This window comes from Enhydra lutris, unplaced genomic scaffold (assembly GCF_002288905.1).
Source record: "Enhydra lutris kenyoni isolate GAN:26980312 unplaced genomic scaffold, ASM228890v2 scaffoldscaffold3, whole genome shotgun sequence".
NCBI classification, from domain to species: Eukaryota; Metazoa; Chordata; class Mammalia; order Carnivora; family Mustelidae; genus Enhydra; species Enhydra lutris.
The window spans coordinates 73,717,753-73,734,360 of NW_019154087.1; the positions used below are offsets into that span (position 1 = coordinate 73,717,753).

Consider the following 16,608-nt stretch of genomic DNA (forward strand, 5'->3'; position numbering starts at 1 on the left):
TTAGCAAAGTGTTTTCTGCCAGATGATGGAAGGCAAGCAGTGAAGAGCATATTAAGGGGAATGCCTTTCCAACCAAACCTGCTGTTTTTGCTGGCTGCAAGGGCACTGTAATTAAGTTAATAGATACAGGATAGATGGGACAAACAGAGCCTAGCAAATAAAAATGAAGAGTAATTAGGCATAAGAAATATGACTAGATGAAATCTTTAGTTGTGGTTATTTGTACAAGGAATTGTAAAAGGAACAAATAAACCAGAAATATATTCAATATTTTTTTCAAATGGGGTTGACAAAAAGCTACAAGTCTAGCTTGCCAAAACCTGTGTGCATTTGACCCTGAAGTCCCTCAAAACAGCACCAGTAAGAAACTGGGCCCAAAAAGACGTGTATGCTCCCAGGAGGGCATACTTGTCAATACACTCTTCAGAAGCAATCATGGAGAAGCATGGATAAGAACATCTCAGAGAGTAAAACCAGTAACTTCAAATGTAACAGCAGAGGAATTCCTTCTGGAAAGCAGAAATGGGGTCTAACCAAGAATTTACTTGACCACCTGGACAATCCTTGAAGTCCCCCCCCCCACTTTTTAAATTATTTATTCAACAGAAAGATAAAGAGCACAAGTAGACAGAGCAGCAGGCAGAGGGAAAGGGAGAAGCAGGCTCTCTGCTCAGCGGAGAGCCTGATGCGTGGCTCAGTCCCAGGACCCTGGGATCATGACCTGAGCCTAAGGAAACCACTTAACCGACTGAGCCACCCAGGCACCCCTGAAATTTCCCTTTTGCAACATTTTGCTAGGCTGTGGACCCATGACTACTTCTCTCCCCCATCATTCTTCTTGCAAATAGTTTTTCATATTCCTACCTCACCAGGTATGTGGGGGAGGGTGTGGGAGAGGGGAGCAGATACCTCGTCTTTTAGTTAGTAGGCCATTGTGTCATGAAGAGTTATATTTGTACTTGTAAAGGACTGTATATCATCCTCAGATCATAGACTTAAGAGCTGGATGCAATAAATACTTGGAAGTTTGGCTTTTCTCCCTTTGGGATAGGGTGCGTTATTAGAAGATGGGCATATATAAATATCTGGGTGGCCAGTGACAGAGTTTTCCAACAAGGTACATTCTCACCTTCCTTTATTACTAGAACCGCTGGGTATCAGCTGGATCCATGAGAGAGAGAGAACTTTATCTCCCACCTTCTAGTTAAATGTGGTTATGTCTCTAATCAGGTCAATGGAATGAGTGAATAGTGCTACCTCTGAGACTCACTCCCAGGAATACTGAGATGTATATCCCTTTCCTTTCTGCCGTTTTGCTGGGTTAAGATACAGGTGTGATGGCCGGTTCTGGAATGGAGGTTATGTACAAGAATAGCAGCACTGACCTACCATTCCTGGACCAATCACCTCTGGACCAGTATGGGAGAGAAAAAACCAAAACGATCTTTTTTCACAGTGCCACAAATACAGAGAACAAACTGATGGTTGTGAGGGGAGGAAGCTGGGGGATGGGTAAAATGGGTGTAGGGGAGTGGAAGGTACAGACCTCTACGGATGGAATGAGTAAGTCACAGGCATAAAAGATATAACATGGGGAATACAGTCAATGGTATTTTAATGGTGTTGTATGGTGACAGATGGTAGCTATACTTCCGGTGAGCTTAACTATAGATTTGTTGAATCTGAAACTAATTTGGTAGATCTAAAACTACTGTAACACTGTGTCAACTATGCTTCAATTACAAAAATCCAAACTATCTTGTTTCATATACGGTATCTTTGGGTCTCTGTTAAACCAACCTTATCTGTATCCCAGCTAAAACCTAGGCCTAGATTTGGAGTAGAGTATTGAGTAAGTATTCTTGTCTCCAAGGGCCAAGGCGGAGCCATTCTTGAACAAATGGGAAAAAAACTTTTGCTTATCTAAGTCAGGCTTTTGGCCCAATTAAACCAATACTAACCACAGAACACTTAATGTAAGCCAATTCAGCATGAGATATTATGGAAGAAATGACATGGTCCTATCAGCACTTAACTACCTACTTTTAGATTGTATGTAAAAGAGAAACTTTGTATTTTGGCTCTTTTTCATGTCTAAGAGGATGCTTACACTGTATCCTAAACAACACATATTGTTAGAATTTGTTGAAAAACTGGTACATAATCACAAAACTACAAATCAAAGCAATGTGTGCCCAATTGGGAATACAAACAAAAAAAGACTGTTTGGAGCTCACAAGGGATTAGAAGGGTCTCAAGAAAAGAGAGTCCTAGTTGTGAAAATGGCATTACAGAAGGCAGGAATATTTTTTCTCCTTAAACCAACCAACCAACCAACCAACCAACCAACCTCACTGTAACTTTTCTTGCAACTATTCTGGTAAATGAGATGAGAAACAACTTTATTTAAAAAAAAAAAGCTTTGAAATAAATCAAGGTCCTTTTCCTTTAAAAGTATTTTCTGTAACATAAATAATATGGGCTTTGGAACACTTTAGAACACTGTAACAGTGAAGAACATTTTAAGAAGGTGGGAGTCAGTAGACCACTGAACCACAAAACTGCAACCATTAATTTGATTTTTTCTAGTCTTTCTTCGGTGGGTGTACAAGTGGAGATATACGTATTATATATACTACAGAGTACATATATACATACTGCAGTTCTGTTGTACTTTTTCATTTTATATTACATAAGTAATTCAGGACCTGAAAAATTCTTCAGTTCTTAGTTGCTGTTATTTCTAACATGTTTAATTTCATACAATCAACCTCAAAACAGAGAAAATCAGTATGTACGAAAAGGCAATAATTTAAAATACACACACACACACACACACACACACACACACACAATGCTTCCTCTGGCAGAAAAGCGATCTAATTTTTTCAAGCACTTAGCAGTGACCAGGCATAGAAGGGACACCTTGGGGTGCTCTCAGGAGAGGCCTATAGAAACTATACTGCATAATCTCATAGCAAAAACAAATAAATCAAAAGTAAAAACCGAGGCAAATTGCCAGAGGAAATCTAAAAAAATAAAAATCTTAAATAAAAACTTTACACTTAATGTTACGTGTCTGACCATATTCTACAATATAGTAGAGCCACCTTCCTGTCCTTCTATTATAGTCCAGACCACATTAAAACAAAAGGGTAACTCACTCATGGGGGAGGTCCAGTCAAACTCTTCATTTCTGTGGGTGCTAATCTTAAATTCCTTCCCTCACGAGACTATTTGACCATTCTAGCAGAACATTTGTGTGAAACCAAAATTTCACATATGGAACTCCCAAGTCACCCATCTGGCCCTACCCACCTTATTTTTCTGGTTGAAAATTTGTCACAGGAACAAATGTTATCTCTCACGATTAGAGAAACAAGACTGATCCAACAGCACCATTAAATTCATATAATTAATGGTGGTATTAGTGCCTTGTTTCTCTGTTTTCCCCCCTACAAAATGGGTTTAGCAGTGTATTTGTATGTGTGTACATACACATAAAACATTATTTTGAATTATCGTCCGTATTCTGAGGTTTTGGCAAGTTGTGCTTAGTTTTTATTTTGGATACTCATCTTTTTTATAATTTATCATTATAATGGCTCGTGTCAATACATACATCTTCTAGCTGCCTGTAGATTAGGTTGTCTTATACCTTATTGGACACACTGAACAACTACTAAGGCTTTAAAGGAGGGAATGAACTTTAAAATCAAAGGCTAGGCATTATTATTACTGGCCTCTGCCGCTGCATGTACTTCGTATCGCAATTAGCGTACCTGTTCTCTGCCTGGAAACTTTGCACCAAAGCCAAACCAGAAATACTCTCTGTTGCCTCCTTGGACCAGGCACTCCCGCCGTCTCCCCTCCCACCCAGGGGTGAGAACACGCCCTCAGTCACTGCCGGTCTGGCCCAAGCCTTGGGTAACCTCTGTTCCCGGGCGGCAGCGGCCACAGCCCGCAGCGAACGCGGCCTCAGCGGACCCCGCCCGCAGCGCGGCCCAGTGCACGCCGGTCCCGCTGCCCACTCTGCAGCGGCCGCTCCGCTCTCGACCGCGCCGTTCCGTTTGGCGGCCCGTCGGCCAGCGGCCCGCCCATGCTCTCAGCCGCCAGGAGGTCTAGCCACCTCTTCCACAGCCTCTTTCCCGGCTCAAGAATGGGCGACTCCGCCTCTAAGATCGTCAGCCCGCAGGAGGCCTTGCCTGGCCGGAAGGAGCCGATCCCCGTTGCGGGTAAGGACGCGGGCACGCGCAGAAGGCACGGGTATCGTCGTAGCGCATGCGCGTCATAGCCCGGCGGCTGCGCGTCCTCGCCCGGCGGCTGCGCGTCCTCCGCCCGCCCGGAAGAGAGCTGAGGCCCCGCCTCGGGTGGCTACTTAGGCTGGGGTCTGCGCAGGCGCGGAGAGGCTCCCCGACCGGGGCGGGTGGGTTGTAGGTTCTTTGTTAGGCTTCTTACCCCCTAAAACAGCACGGAGCACTTTGATGGAATCTAGTATGTTGATATAAGTCACCTAGAGTGCAAATACATCGGCGGCTCCAAACTTTGGGTAGGGAAAGCGCTGACCCGATTTCCGCTCTTTCTCACAGGTGTGTGTGCCCCCAGTACCGGCTTCTGTGCCTCCCTTTTCTTTCTCTGGGGTACGATCGGCTGGGATACTGGCCGCTTGCAGCGATGGTGCCGTTGTGTTGTCACTGGAAGCAATGCAGTGATGCAGAACGATAAAAACTGCAGTTTTGGAATTGTATTTCAGACCACTGTACCAGTTGCAAGAACTATCCTCAGGCTTCCACTGTCCTCCCTGAGTTCCCGGTTTCTCCCAATTGGCAAGAGGTGTCCCTGGCCCAGTGCTAGCGGGTCTGCTCGTGTGTATCAGTAGTCGGAAGTGTCCGCTTTAGAGCTGTGCTTTACAAACTTAAAATGATTTTCTAATCTCATACCAACTCTTAGAAAATACAGTAAAAAAAAAAAAAAAAAAAAGCCAGAAAAATCATCATATGCTTGGGTGCCCAGTAATGTTAAACTACTCTAAAAGTCATTTGGATAAAGCTTAAGCCTCAATATCTGTCGTAGACCTGTAGCAGTTCACAGACAGCCCAGGTCCACCAACCAAGGGACCATTGCCATTATCTTGGTGCAGTGCTTCTCAAAGCATGGTCCCTACAATTGGTGTTTTAAACAAACCCTCTGGGCGATTCTAATGTACTCCATAGTTTGTAAACCATTGCTTTGGAGCTGTTGGAGGATTAAAAGGTGATTAGTCTTTTACATATGGCTCAATGCCAAGGTAAATCCTGCATTTAAAAATTCCTAGGAATTCTGTTTTTCTTTCCCTTAAAGAATTATTGAATTATAGGAGGAGGTCATAGTGAGGTGAAAATACCATACACAATACTGGGTTATCACTATGAGATTGGAAAAGGTAGAGGTTTTTGGACGTGGGGCAGTTTGGAAACGGACTCTGTAACTTGTTTCTCCATCTACATTAGCAGTTTTGCATCCTATATCCCCCCTCTACTTCAACTCCCAACTCAGGGCAGCCCTAAAAGTTTATTTTTGATTCAAATTCAGAGAATGAGTTTTAAACTTTAAATTCTCTTTTACAAACCAGTATTCATAAACGGCTACTTACAGGCAGTGCTTTTTCAATGCCGAACACCCCCAGCTTGTACTAAACTTCTTTACACACCACAGTCTCTTTGATATGCTCTCCCAGACATCTAAAAAACAACAAATGAACACAAAAATCTTTTTTTTAACACAAAAATCTTGATCAGATTTGCAAACTGGTTCAAGATCAACTTTGACCAAAATTTAGTTCTGCTTAATCTCAATCACAGTCTTCCCAATCACTTACCTGATACATAAATGATATTTTTGGTAAAAGATTAACCAACATGGCAGAAATGAACCAATGATTTATTTGTCACATCCACCTGGTAACTCTAATGGAAAACCTCGGGGTTTGGTTCTCTTCCAGGCTCTTTTTATACAGCCATGCATACATCTCTGTATCTGGACCAGTAAACTGATTTTTTTTTTTTGGTGGAGGGCCAAGCCTACAATGCATATGCATATGCAATGCATATGTCCTTATTGCTCAGCTGTTGTAACTCTTTTCCTCCCCAAAATTTCAGTTTTAGATGTGGCCTTTCCAATCCCCACTCCTGGTACAACTCTTCCCCTGGCAGGTTGGTGAAGGTTCTGACTGGCCCCAGAAATGGGGATTTTTGCCTCCTTGGTAGGTTTTGGTGGCTGTAAGCTTGAAGCTTATGGACTTAATATTACTGTTTTGAAAGTCAAATTCCTCTCTGTCCCAGCCTCCAATCTGTTTAGCAGCCCTTCACTTCTCCTCATTATCTCCCTATTGTTAATCATACCCTGACTTTCAAAAGTTCTGTGACAGAAGCATCATCTTTTGATCTTAGAAGTTAAGCCCTGTTTAGTGTCTTTGCTTCAGCCCAGTACTAAGCTCTGTCTTTGTGCTCTATTACCAATACTTTTGGTGTGAGGAGTTATCATGGTAGCTTTAATCCTTTTTTTTTGGTACTCCTAAGGAAACTTACACCCTTTTATAAACTGTGGCCTAATAGTAGATTTCAACTTTGTGAGAGGGTAAGATTCAATCCTTCAAATTTCTGTAATGTTTAATTTCTCCCAGGCTACCTGTAGTGAATGAAAAGAGGAATAGTCCTGTTCTGGGTGACTGGTCACAACTAAACTTGGAGTGGACTGGCTCCTTTGAAGCACACTGTGTTCAGGTTCATGGGCAGTCCTGGACAGCACCGGCTGGCTGGCAGGGCATACATAGTTTGCCTGTTCTTGTATGTGGAGGTGGTCTCTCTCTGTTTCAGTGCCTGTCTATAAACCAATACTCAGAGAACTTTGGGACTGAGGGAAGAGTGGAATTCATGTTTGTTGAACTAAATTGGTGGGCAATTAATTGCTAGAGATAGGCAGGAGGTGGAAGGCTTATAATGAAAACCTTATAGTGAAAACCCATGTTGTTGAAATGTAAGTTTATTATAGTTAGAACTAATCTTATTTCCAGTGAATTAATTCCTGTAGGAGCCCAGTTTTTATTTTGAGTGGCACCTTTAAAATTTTTATTTTCAAAAAAATAAATAAATAAAATTTTTATTTTCTTGCATTTTGGAAATATTGCAAATCTGCTTTTTTGATCAGGTGTTTGGGATTTGATGATATCATTCAAGATAACATTGACAGCTCATATTTAATCTCTGATTTCCTGGGCTTATAGTCTTAGGTAGTGTTCACTGTATTACTTGTGGGTTTTTTTTTTCTGGAGAGAGGAAGAGATGTAGAACACCTGCTCCTGGTGTACTCTTTTAAGAACTTTAAATATAAATAGAAAAACAATAGAACAATATGAGTAATCCCAAAAGTGGCTTCTTGAAAAATAATTGTGCTGTAATAATGAAATTTATACACTGTAGCTATCTAATAAAAAAGGAATAAAATACAAATACACAAAATAAGAACTGAGAAGGGGGAGTAATAGAAGTAGAAAACTTAAGGAATCCTAAGAGACTATTTAACTCTTTGAAAATAAATTTGAAAATTTGGATGGAATAGATAATTTTTAGGCAAATATAATTGACCCAGATTGATACAAGAAAGATCCCATTCTGTTTTGGAAATAACAGAATGATTTTTTTCTAGAAGAAATGAAGTCATCAAAGAGTTGCCTCCTCTCAAAGCATCATGTTCAGACAACTTCACAGGCCACTTCAGCTACTCAAAACCCTGAGATCATGACCTGTGCCAATATCGATTGGCTTAACCAATCTTAATCAGATACTTAATCAAGTAAGCCACCCAGGAGTCCCTATTTCTAATTTTTTGAGGAATCTCCATACTGTTTTCCACAGTGGCTGCACCACTTTGCATTCCCATCAACAGTACATGAGGGTTCCTTTTTCTCCATATATTCACCAATACTTGTTGTGTTGTTTTTGTGTTTAGCCATTCCAACAGGTATGAGGTGGTATCTCATTGTGGTTTTGATTTGCACTTTCTGATGATGAGGGATGCTGAGCATCTTTTCATGGGTCTCTTGGCAATCCATATGTCTTCTTGGAGAAATGTTGTTCCTGTCTTGTGCCCGTTTAAAATTGGATTATTATTTTTTGGTGTTGAGAAAATTTTCATCTTTTTATAAGTTGTGTCTTAGTAGATTTTTTACTGAGATTCAAGAAGATTCACACCTTCAGACTTCTTTTATGTGAAGCTTTTCCAAGACTGCTTAAAGTGGATCAAAGCATGACTAGGCCTACTCTGGGTGATTGGTTGTTATTTAACATTGTTTTATAAGTGGTAGCTAATGTAGTCAGATAGAAGGCAATTAGAGATGTACAAATTGGAAAAGAGAATGTAAAACTGCCACTAGTTTGTAGATCAGGACATTATATACCTGGAGAATCCAAGAGAATTAATAGTAAGGTATCAACTTACTAGACAACAACCAGTAGCTTTCCTCTATGCAAACAACTTGTTAGAAAATATAATGAAAGAACACACCCCATTTATAACAGCAATGAAAAAAGTTAAAATTTATGTATTAACTTGGCAAGAAATATGCAAGACCTATGTGAAGAAAACTTCCAAATGCTACTGAAAGACACAAAAGAAGACTTGCACAAATGGTAAAGACATACCAAGTTCTTGGATAGGAGGAGTGAACAGAAAACTTATATCAGTTCTCCCTGTAAGTTAATTTATCAAGGTAACATGGTTTTAATAAAAGTACTAATATTTTTTTGTTTTATTCTAGAACCAGGCACACTAATTAAAAAAAATGATATGGAAAGTAAACAGGAAGAGTTATGGTGACGTCAAAGAAGAGCAAAGAGGGTTGGGGCGCCTGGGTGGCTCAGTGGATTAAAGCCTCTGCCTTCGGCTCAGGTCATGATCCCAAGGTCTTGGGATTGAGCCCCGCATCAGGCTCTCTGCTCGGCAGGGAGCCTGCTTCCCCCCCCCCCCTCTCTGCCTACTTGTGATCTCTATCTGTCAAATAAAATAAATAAAATCTTAGAAAAAAAAAAAAGAAGAGCAAAGAGGGGCAGCTGGCCCTACCACACAGTAAAAGTGAAGCTTCATAACTTAATCAGTGTGATACTGGTCCACGAATAGGTCCATGGGATAGAACAGAAAGATCAGAAATTCTTAAATATGTATGGAAATGTAGTATATCATAAAGGTGATATCTCAAATCAGTGGGGAAAAGATGGACCATTCAATAATAAATAGCTATGGGAAAACTGGGTAGCCATAAGGAAAAAAAAAAAGTTGGATCTGTACTTTACATCGTAAACCAGAATAAGTTCCCAAACAGATATTTGATGATAATAGCTCATGCTAATTGGGTGTGTACTGTAAATCAGACACTCTAGTAACTACTTTATATTTACTAAGATATTTAATCCTCATAGTAACCCCCTGGGTTAGTAATTATTATTAACCCCCTTTGTTGATGTGGAAACTGAAGCCCTTATCGGTTTGGTGACTTATCCAAGGTCATATAGCTAATAAGTCATGGAGCTGGGACATGAATGTGGGCTGTCTGGCTCTAGAGTTTGTGATTTTAACTACTGTATTCTACTGTTTTTTTTTTCATTTAGTTACATGTGAAAATGAACCAATTCAAGTGTGAGAAAGGGAGATTTCCTTTATAATCTATGACCTGAAAATCAGAAGACTTAAAAAAACTGATAAATTAGATCACATCAAAGTAAAAATCTTCTCATGGAAAAAATTACTGTAAGCAAAATCAAAAGGCAGACTGGGGTAAATATTTGCAACTTAAAAGTGAAGGACTATTCTGCCTAATACGTAAGAAGCTCCTAGAAATTAATAAGAAAACACCAACATCCATTAGAAAAATAGGCAAGGTTATGAACAGTTAGTTTACAGAAAAGCAAGTACAATGGCTCTTAAACGTATAAAGGGGTGCTCAACCTCACTCATAATGAGGAGGATGCAAACACCATTTTTCATTTTTCAGATTGGCAAAAATCCAGAACTTTGATGGTACATTCTGTTGGTAAATCCTTAAGGAAAAAGGCACTCTTGTACATTGCTGGCAAGAGTGTAAATTGGCTCCACTCTTACGGAAGGCAATTTGGCAATATCTATAAAAAATTTAAATGCATATACCTTTTGACCCAGGAATTCAATTCTGGGAATTTATCCTACAGATACACTTGCACGCATGCCAAATGATGACTATCCCAGGTTATTCACTGCAGCTTTGTTTGCAGTAACCGAAGATTGGAAACGACCCAAATACCCATCAATAGGGGCTAGTTAAATAAATCGTGGTTCGTCCTCACAATGGAATATGCAGCTGTAAAAAAGAGCGTGGAAAACCTATATGAATGGGTATGGAGAGATTGCCAAGATATAGTGTTACGTGAAAAAGGCAGGGTCGGAACAGTGTTAATATGGTATGCTAATTTTTGTGTGAACAGGGAGGAAAATAATAAGATGTATGCACAAAGAAACTTTGAAAGGTTAGCTAAGAAGCTAATAGCTGGGGAGAGGGCTGTGCGGGTTGCCGAAGGTGGATGGGACTCACAAGTGGGAGACTTTCCTTCATGCTTTCTTGTAACGTGATTCTTGTAACATGACTGCATTATTGAGTTAAATAACACTGCTATGAGGATGATCTCTTTCTGTGGTTTTTAGTTTAATTGACCACCTTTCTATCATCTTTTGTCATCCCTATTTCAAGTTCTTATCCTTTTTTAAATTTTGCTCTCTTTTTCTTGTCAAGTAAGTCTTTTTTTCTTCCCCAACTTGCTTTTGTAATCAAAATCTACATTTTGGCGTGATTTAAAAAAATCTAAATTTAGAGGGTGAAATTGGAATAAGTTAATCCAAGTCATTTTACATTTCATAAATATTCATTTTTATTGAAGCATCAATTGTGGTGGCATCATTTATACAAAGAAAAGATCTTTGGGGACAAATTCCTTCCACTATTATGTAGAAGGCATTATGTGTGTTTCTTTTATTTTGAGTGATGTACATAGACTTTGAAAAGAAAATGATAGAAAACAATTTTCCTTTTAGAAAAATTTTCCCCAATGTGTGATTAATTTCTAAATTGGAGGACACAGAACTATTATTTCTCCTCTTTGCATCTTGTATCAAGCTCTTTATTTTATCCTCTGTTTCAGAACCCTCAGTGTTTCCCTGAAGTCCCTAGGATAAGGGTATTCCATACCCGCCATGATCTGGTCCTTACCTTCCCAGCCTTTCTTCCTGCTGTGCCCCTATAGAATCCTACCCCTGACTAACATGTGTTTCAGTGTTTTGCGTCTGGAGTTGCTCATGTGATTCTACCCAAGTGGGTTCCACATTGCCAGTGTTTTCATTTAGTCATTCATTATATGTCTGTTAAATGCCTGCTTAGGTAAAATACTATTTTTCATATATTCTTTTTTTTTTAAAGATTTTATTTATTTATTTGACAGAGAGAGAGAGAGAGAGAGATCACAAGTAGGCAGAGAGGCAGGCAGAGAGGAGGGGGGAAGCAGGCTCCCTACTGAGCAGAGAGCCTGACCCTGAGACCATGACCTAAGCTGAAGGCAGAGGTTTTAACCCACTGAGTCACCCAGGCGCCCCTTTCATATATTCTTATCATACCTCATCCTCAAAACTTGCCCTGACTGGATTTTGTTTCTTCTATAAATGCATCCCTTTTCTCTCCAACCTAACTGATTCTCTTCTCTTCCCTTTTCTTTCTTTCTCTTTCTTCCTTTCTTTCTTCCTTCCTTTTCCTTCCTCCCTCCCTTCCTCCCTTCTTCCCTCCCTTCCTACCTCCCTTCCTTCCTTCCCTCCTTCCCCTCCCCTTCCTTCCTTCCTCTCTTTCTTTCTTTCTTCTTTAAAGATTTTACTTATTTGACACAGAGAGAACACAAGCAGGAGGAGAGGGGGAAGCAGGCTCCCCACTGAGCATGATGCAGGCTTGATTCCAGGATCCTGGGATCATGACCTGAGTCGAAGGCAGATGCTTAACCAACTGAACCACCCATGGGCCCCAATCTCTTTCTTTTCTTCTGGACAAGTAATGATATACAGTTTCATGAATCCTCCTCTTGGATTTTGCATTGTTACTTAGATGTTGTGCTGCTACCCAGGTTGTTAAATCTGTCTTATCTCCTCATATGAAGGGGAGCTCCCTTGAAATGTGGCTGTCCAGAGGGAGGAGCCATCCTTTACTCCTTGAAGGGAGGGGTTGGCTATGGTGGATACTGTTTTATCTTTTAGTCTATAGTATTTCACAGAGGACACTGCCAACATCAGGCACTCATTTATGGTTTGTGGATATTGGGGAAAATATGACTAATGCTGGTTGAAGGTAGTCTTTTTGTTTGACCTTTACTAGCCATTGTGATACAGAGAAGCTAACATAGCTGATCTTTTGTCCCTGGGGTATATATTCAAAATTGGATTTTCACTAATAGTAATAGATTTGGGCTGATTTCAGACTTTCTTCTCAATTACTTTTGTCACCAGTAGTAAACTTTTCTGTTGGCCAGGATGAATGATGAGGATCTCCTCATCTTTAAATCTCTAAGCAGGGACTTGCTAGGAATCTGCAGCAGTGGTTGGGAAAGAGGCGTCTGCTCAGCACAGTCCATGGGGGACCCTGGCCTGCTTCTTTCCGGATCAGGGGTGAGTCCCTACTTCAGCTGGGGGAGGGAGGAGAGTGAGGACAGCTGAGGTGAGAAATGGGAAGCTGTTTGGATGAGGAGACATCAGGCTGTGACATGGGCCCCAAGAGAGCCAGTGGGCTCCATGCCCTTAGCAAGAACCAGAGAGGAGCCTCTTTGCTGGGCTTGGTCTGCCCCTTCATAGATCCCAGTGTCTTGCCAACCATCACCCCTGCTGCCTTGGTAGATGGTCAGATGCCCTCTCATGCCATAGCTGGTCCTGTCATCTTGCACCAGCCAAAATCTTCAAACTCGGAAGTATGAGAGGCTGAATTCTGCAAAAGATGGATTCAGAGTGTCAGTGCATGCTGAGTGAAAGTTGTGGATCCTCTGTGTCCTGTTCTTTCATCCGTCTTCCATCATAAATTCCCAGTTTGTCTGAGAGCATGAGGCATCTAATGTTTTGTGAAAATGTAGCACTGGACTGCAGACTACTTAAGGGCAGGAGTTGGCTTATTTGTTGTGCCTGAAACACAGCAGACTGACGGTAAATACTTGCGGAATGACTGTAGCATATTAGGTTGTGAGCTCTGAGAGGTGGACCCCTATGAGCAGTAGTGTATGTAATAGACATCCACATATTATGTATAATGGCACATAGTAGGTAGTCAGTTAATGTTTGAATGCAAAATGGAGAGAACAGTATACTGAAGAAGACAGGAAGGGTAGGGATTCGGGGCCTTGGGATTGTCAATGTTTGCTGGTTTCCAAAATGTTAATGGATTTTCCTCCCATACCAGAAAACTTTATTAGCTGGACAGAATTTTTGCAGCCAAATGGAAATGTATGTGATGAGGAGTTGGCCATACTTGAGTGACCCATCTACCCTGTTACACGATGGCAGTTTTCTTGCTTGCTGTTTCTCTTTCCTGAGTTCAGAGCATCAGTCTAGAACCGAGTTTCTACCAGGCTTCCCAGAGATTTCATTACAGCAGACTTCTGCTGGGCATGGGTTTGTCATGATTTAGTGGCTCCTTTTTTAAAACTTGTATCTAAGCTAAGAGTTAGTAAGAGGTTGGTGATATCTGACAAAGGTCTTATCTTTGAATAAGCAGAATTGGCATTTGCTGGCATCGCCCCCTTCACTTCCCTCCTTTTACTGCTGCTTTGCTCATTCTACCCCTCTTTTCATGGCTAGCTTCTTTCCAACCGCTCTGGCCTGCGGATGGCTCCTGACATCTAGATCTCATCTTGCAAGAGTTCCGCTTTTCCATTTCCATTTTCCCATAAACTTCTAGGATGTGAAGTTCAGAAATTTAGAATGGTTCTAAACTTCTAAAATCAGACTTACCATTTTGCCCTCAAAACACTGGTTACATATTTTAATTTCTCCATTTCGATCAGTGGCACTGCTACACCCTCAAGTCCTCCAAACCTTAGGTGTATTCATTTTTGAACCTGGCTTTGTATTTAATATGTCCCTCTTCCAATAAGTCTTGATTGTTCCTTGTCTTCTCTATTAGTGAGGGTTCTCCAGAGAAACATAAGCAGTGGGATATCTATATGTCTATATGTTTATATGTCTATATAGACATATAGATATATCTATAGATGTCTATATAGATATACAGGTAGAAATTCATTATGAGGGATTGGCTCACATGGTAATGGAAGCTGAGAAGTCCAGGATCTGCCCTCTGTAAACTGGAGGCCCAGGATAGCTGGTGATGTGGTTCTAGTCTAGATCTGAAGGTCTGAGAACTGGGGGAGCCAGTCGTGTAAGTACTAGTCCCAAGTCTTAAGGTCTGAGGGCATTAGAAGATGGAAGCCCCAGTTCAAGCAGAGAGAGCACATTCACCCTTTTTCTACCTTTTTGTTCTAATCTGATCAGATTGGATGGGGCCTCCCCAACCTGATGGGCATCATCTTTTTTACCCAGTATACCCATTCCAATGCTAATCTCATCCAGAAGTACCTTCACAGGCACACCCTGAAATAAGGTCTTACCAGCCATCTGGGCATCCCTTAGCTCAGTCAAGCTGACACATAAAATAACCATCACACTTCGCTTGGTCTCTGCCTTCATTCTCCTCAGTCTGCTGTGACCACCACTGTCAAACGTCTGTTTAAACCTTAAATTTTGTACTATCACTGCTTGGGAAATAATGGTGACTGTAGTGATCAGTGTGACTGTGCATCAAATCGGCATGAACTCGGGTGCATCAAATTGAACACAACCCAAGGAAGTGTTGAGCGCGAAGAACTGTTAAGTAAGGAGACAAGGAGATAGCACTGCCTCCCCATGGGGTTAGCCCAGGAAGCTTTTATTCAGTGTATTGAGGGTGGGAGCAGGGAGCTTGCATATTCATTAAGGAACTTACACTTCTTCTCTTCTTAGGCCTTTGGTTCAACTGCTCATGCCTAGCATGTCAACATGCTAGCGCACACATTGCTCAAAAAATGGCAGGAAGCTCCACTCATAGGAGGAGATCCTAGTATTATAATGAGCTAAAGGTGACTCAGGACAGTGTGGGGGCTTCTGCACAAGTCCTCAGCTCCCAGCCCACTCCAGCTGGCTCATGCATGGGGCTATTAGGCAGACACCTACTAGCTCATCTCCTTGGCAGGAGCTGCCAGATTTCAGAAACAGAACATGTTCCTTCCCTGCTTTTGTCCTTCCCCTCTCCTCCCTTCTACTGATAGCTTGCAGCCGTTTGATTTGAGTAAATTCTGTTGCACCCTAGCTAACATGATGACACTCTTCATTCTGGAGTTAGAAACTTCCTCTACCTTGCTGCTAACCTCGGTGTTCTGATCTCTGTATGCCTCCCCCCCCCCCACCCCGCCCTGACTCTGCTATTTGTTCCTTCCTTCTAGGACGTTTGCTTTCTTCCTCACAGCCCATCTAAATCTTCTTGGATCTTCCAAGGCTCAGCTCAGTTCTTCCCCTTCCATGCTACCTTGTGGGGGTGGTTTCAGCTTTGCTCTTAAGAGTTTGGTGTGGAGTGATAGCTCTGGGGCCTCGTTTTGCACTTTCATTCTACTGTGTCTTCTCAGGAAGGTGAAAGTTGAATCCCTTTAGTCTCTTTGGAGCTCAGGGATTGCTGTTCTTCTCCCTGGTGGTTCCTGAACTCTTAGTCTGGGTATGGTGCCCTGCTGGCCTGGGCCAAGGGCCTCGGTTACAGTGGCTAAGCTGCTGCTTAGTTTTCTGGTGTCTTTCTCCTGGATGTCCCACTAAAGTGCTCTTCCTTTTTGGTGACATAGATACTTGACGACTTTGATTCAGGATCCTGTTAAAAGGTAAACTGAGGCATGTTACATTTTTGGAGTTTCTTTGAGCCAAAGTTGACTTGAATTGGACAGCATCCAATCTAACAGACAGAAAGGAGCTCCAAGAAGCTTGTAAAAAATGAAGGACTTTGATAGGTGAAGGTAATGGCAACAAGGAAGTTAGGTTAGGTAAAAAGCATGTTGGTTATTACAAGGATATGTCCCCCTAGGCAATGGCAGACTGCTTAACTGGTGTTGATCAGGCAATTATTGATGGACTGACTGGTTTAGAATTTCATTTCTGGGAGAGCCAAAACTGTACCTAAGTTAAATCTTGGTTTGGTGATGTAGGTCTCTGCCTAAGTGATTCCATTTTGAGCTTAATGTCTTGTTTTATTTTTTTTAACAATGCCAGATGCTTGACTTTACCTTGATCCAAGACCAGCATATCTTCTGGGTTAGCTGGGATCTCTTCTGTAAGCTTGGTCTCTTACAAAAGGTCAAATAAGGTTATTGTCCTTCATAAAGAGAAACACGGTCCCTTATATTTCTATAGGGCTTTTGTATGATTTTGTGTGAGGATATCTACAGTGTTTCTCAGCAGGGTATATTTCTGATCCACTAGCTTGTTGTTGAATAAGTGTATTAAATTTGCATT

The 16,608-nt window shown here is 41.3% G+C and overlaps 1 protein-coding gene across 3 annotated transcripts in view; it reads left to right on the forward strand.

Annotated features, from left to right (window-relative positions):
• The first annotated feature begins 3,877 nt into the window (after positions 1–3,877).
• LOC111155261 (methionine sulfoxide reductase A) overlaps positions 3,878–16,608 on the forward strand; it is a 430,735-nt gene continuing 418,004 nt past the window's right edge. For all 3 annotated transcript variants that reach the window (XM_022515376.1, XM_022515393.1, XM_022515386.1), the window contains exon 1: positions 3,878–4,235. In XM_022515376.1, coding sequence (XP_022371084.1) covers positions 4,100–4,235 — 136 coding nt within the window. In that variant the 5' untranslated portion in view covers positions 3,878–4,099. The remainder of the gene's footprint in view (positions 4,236–16,608) is intronic.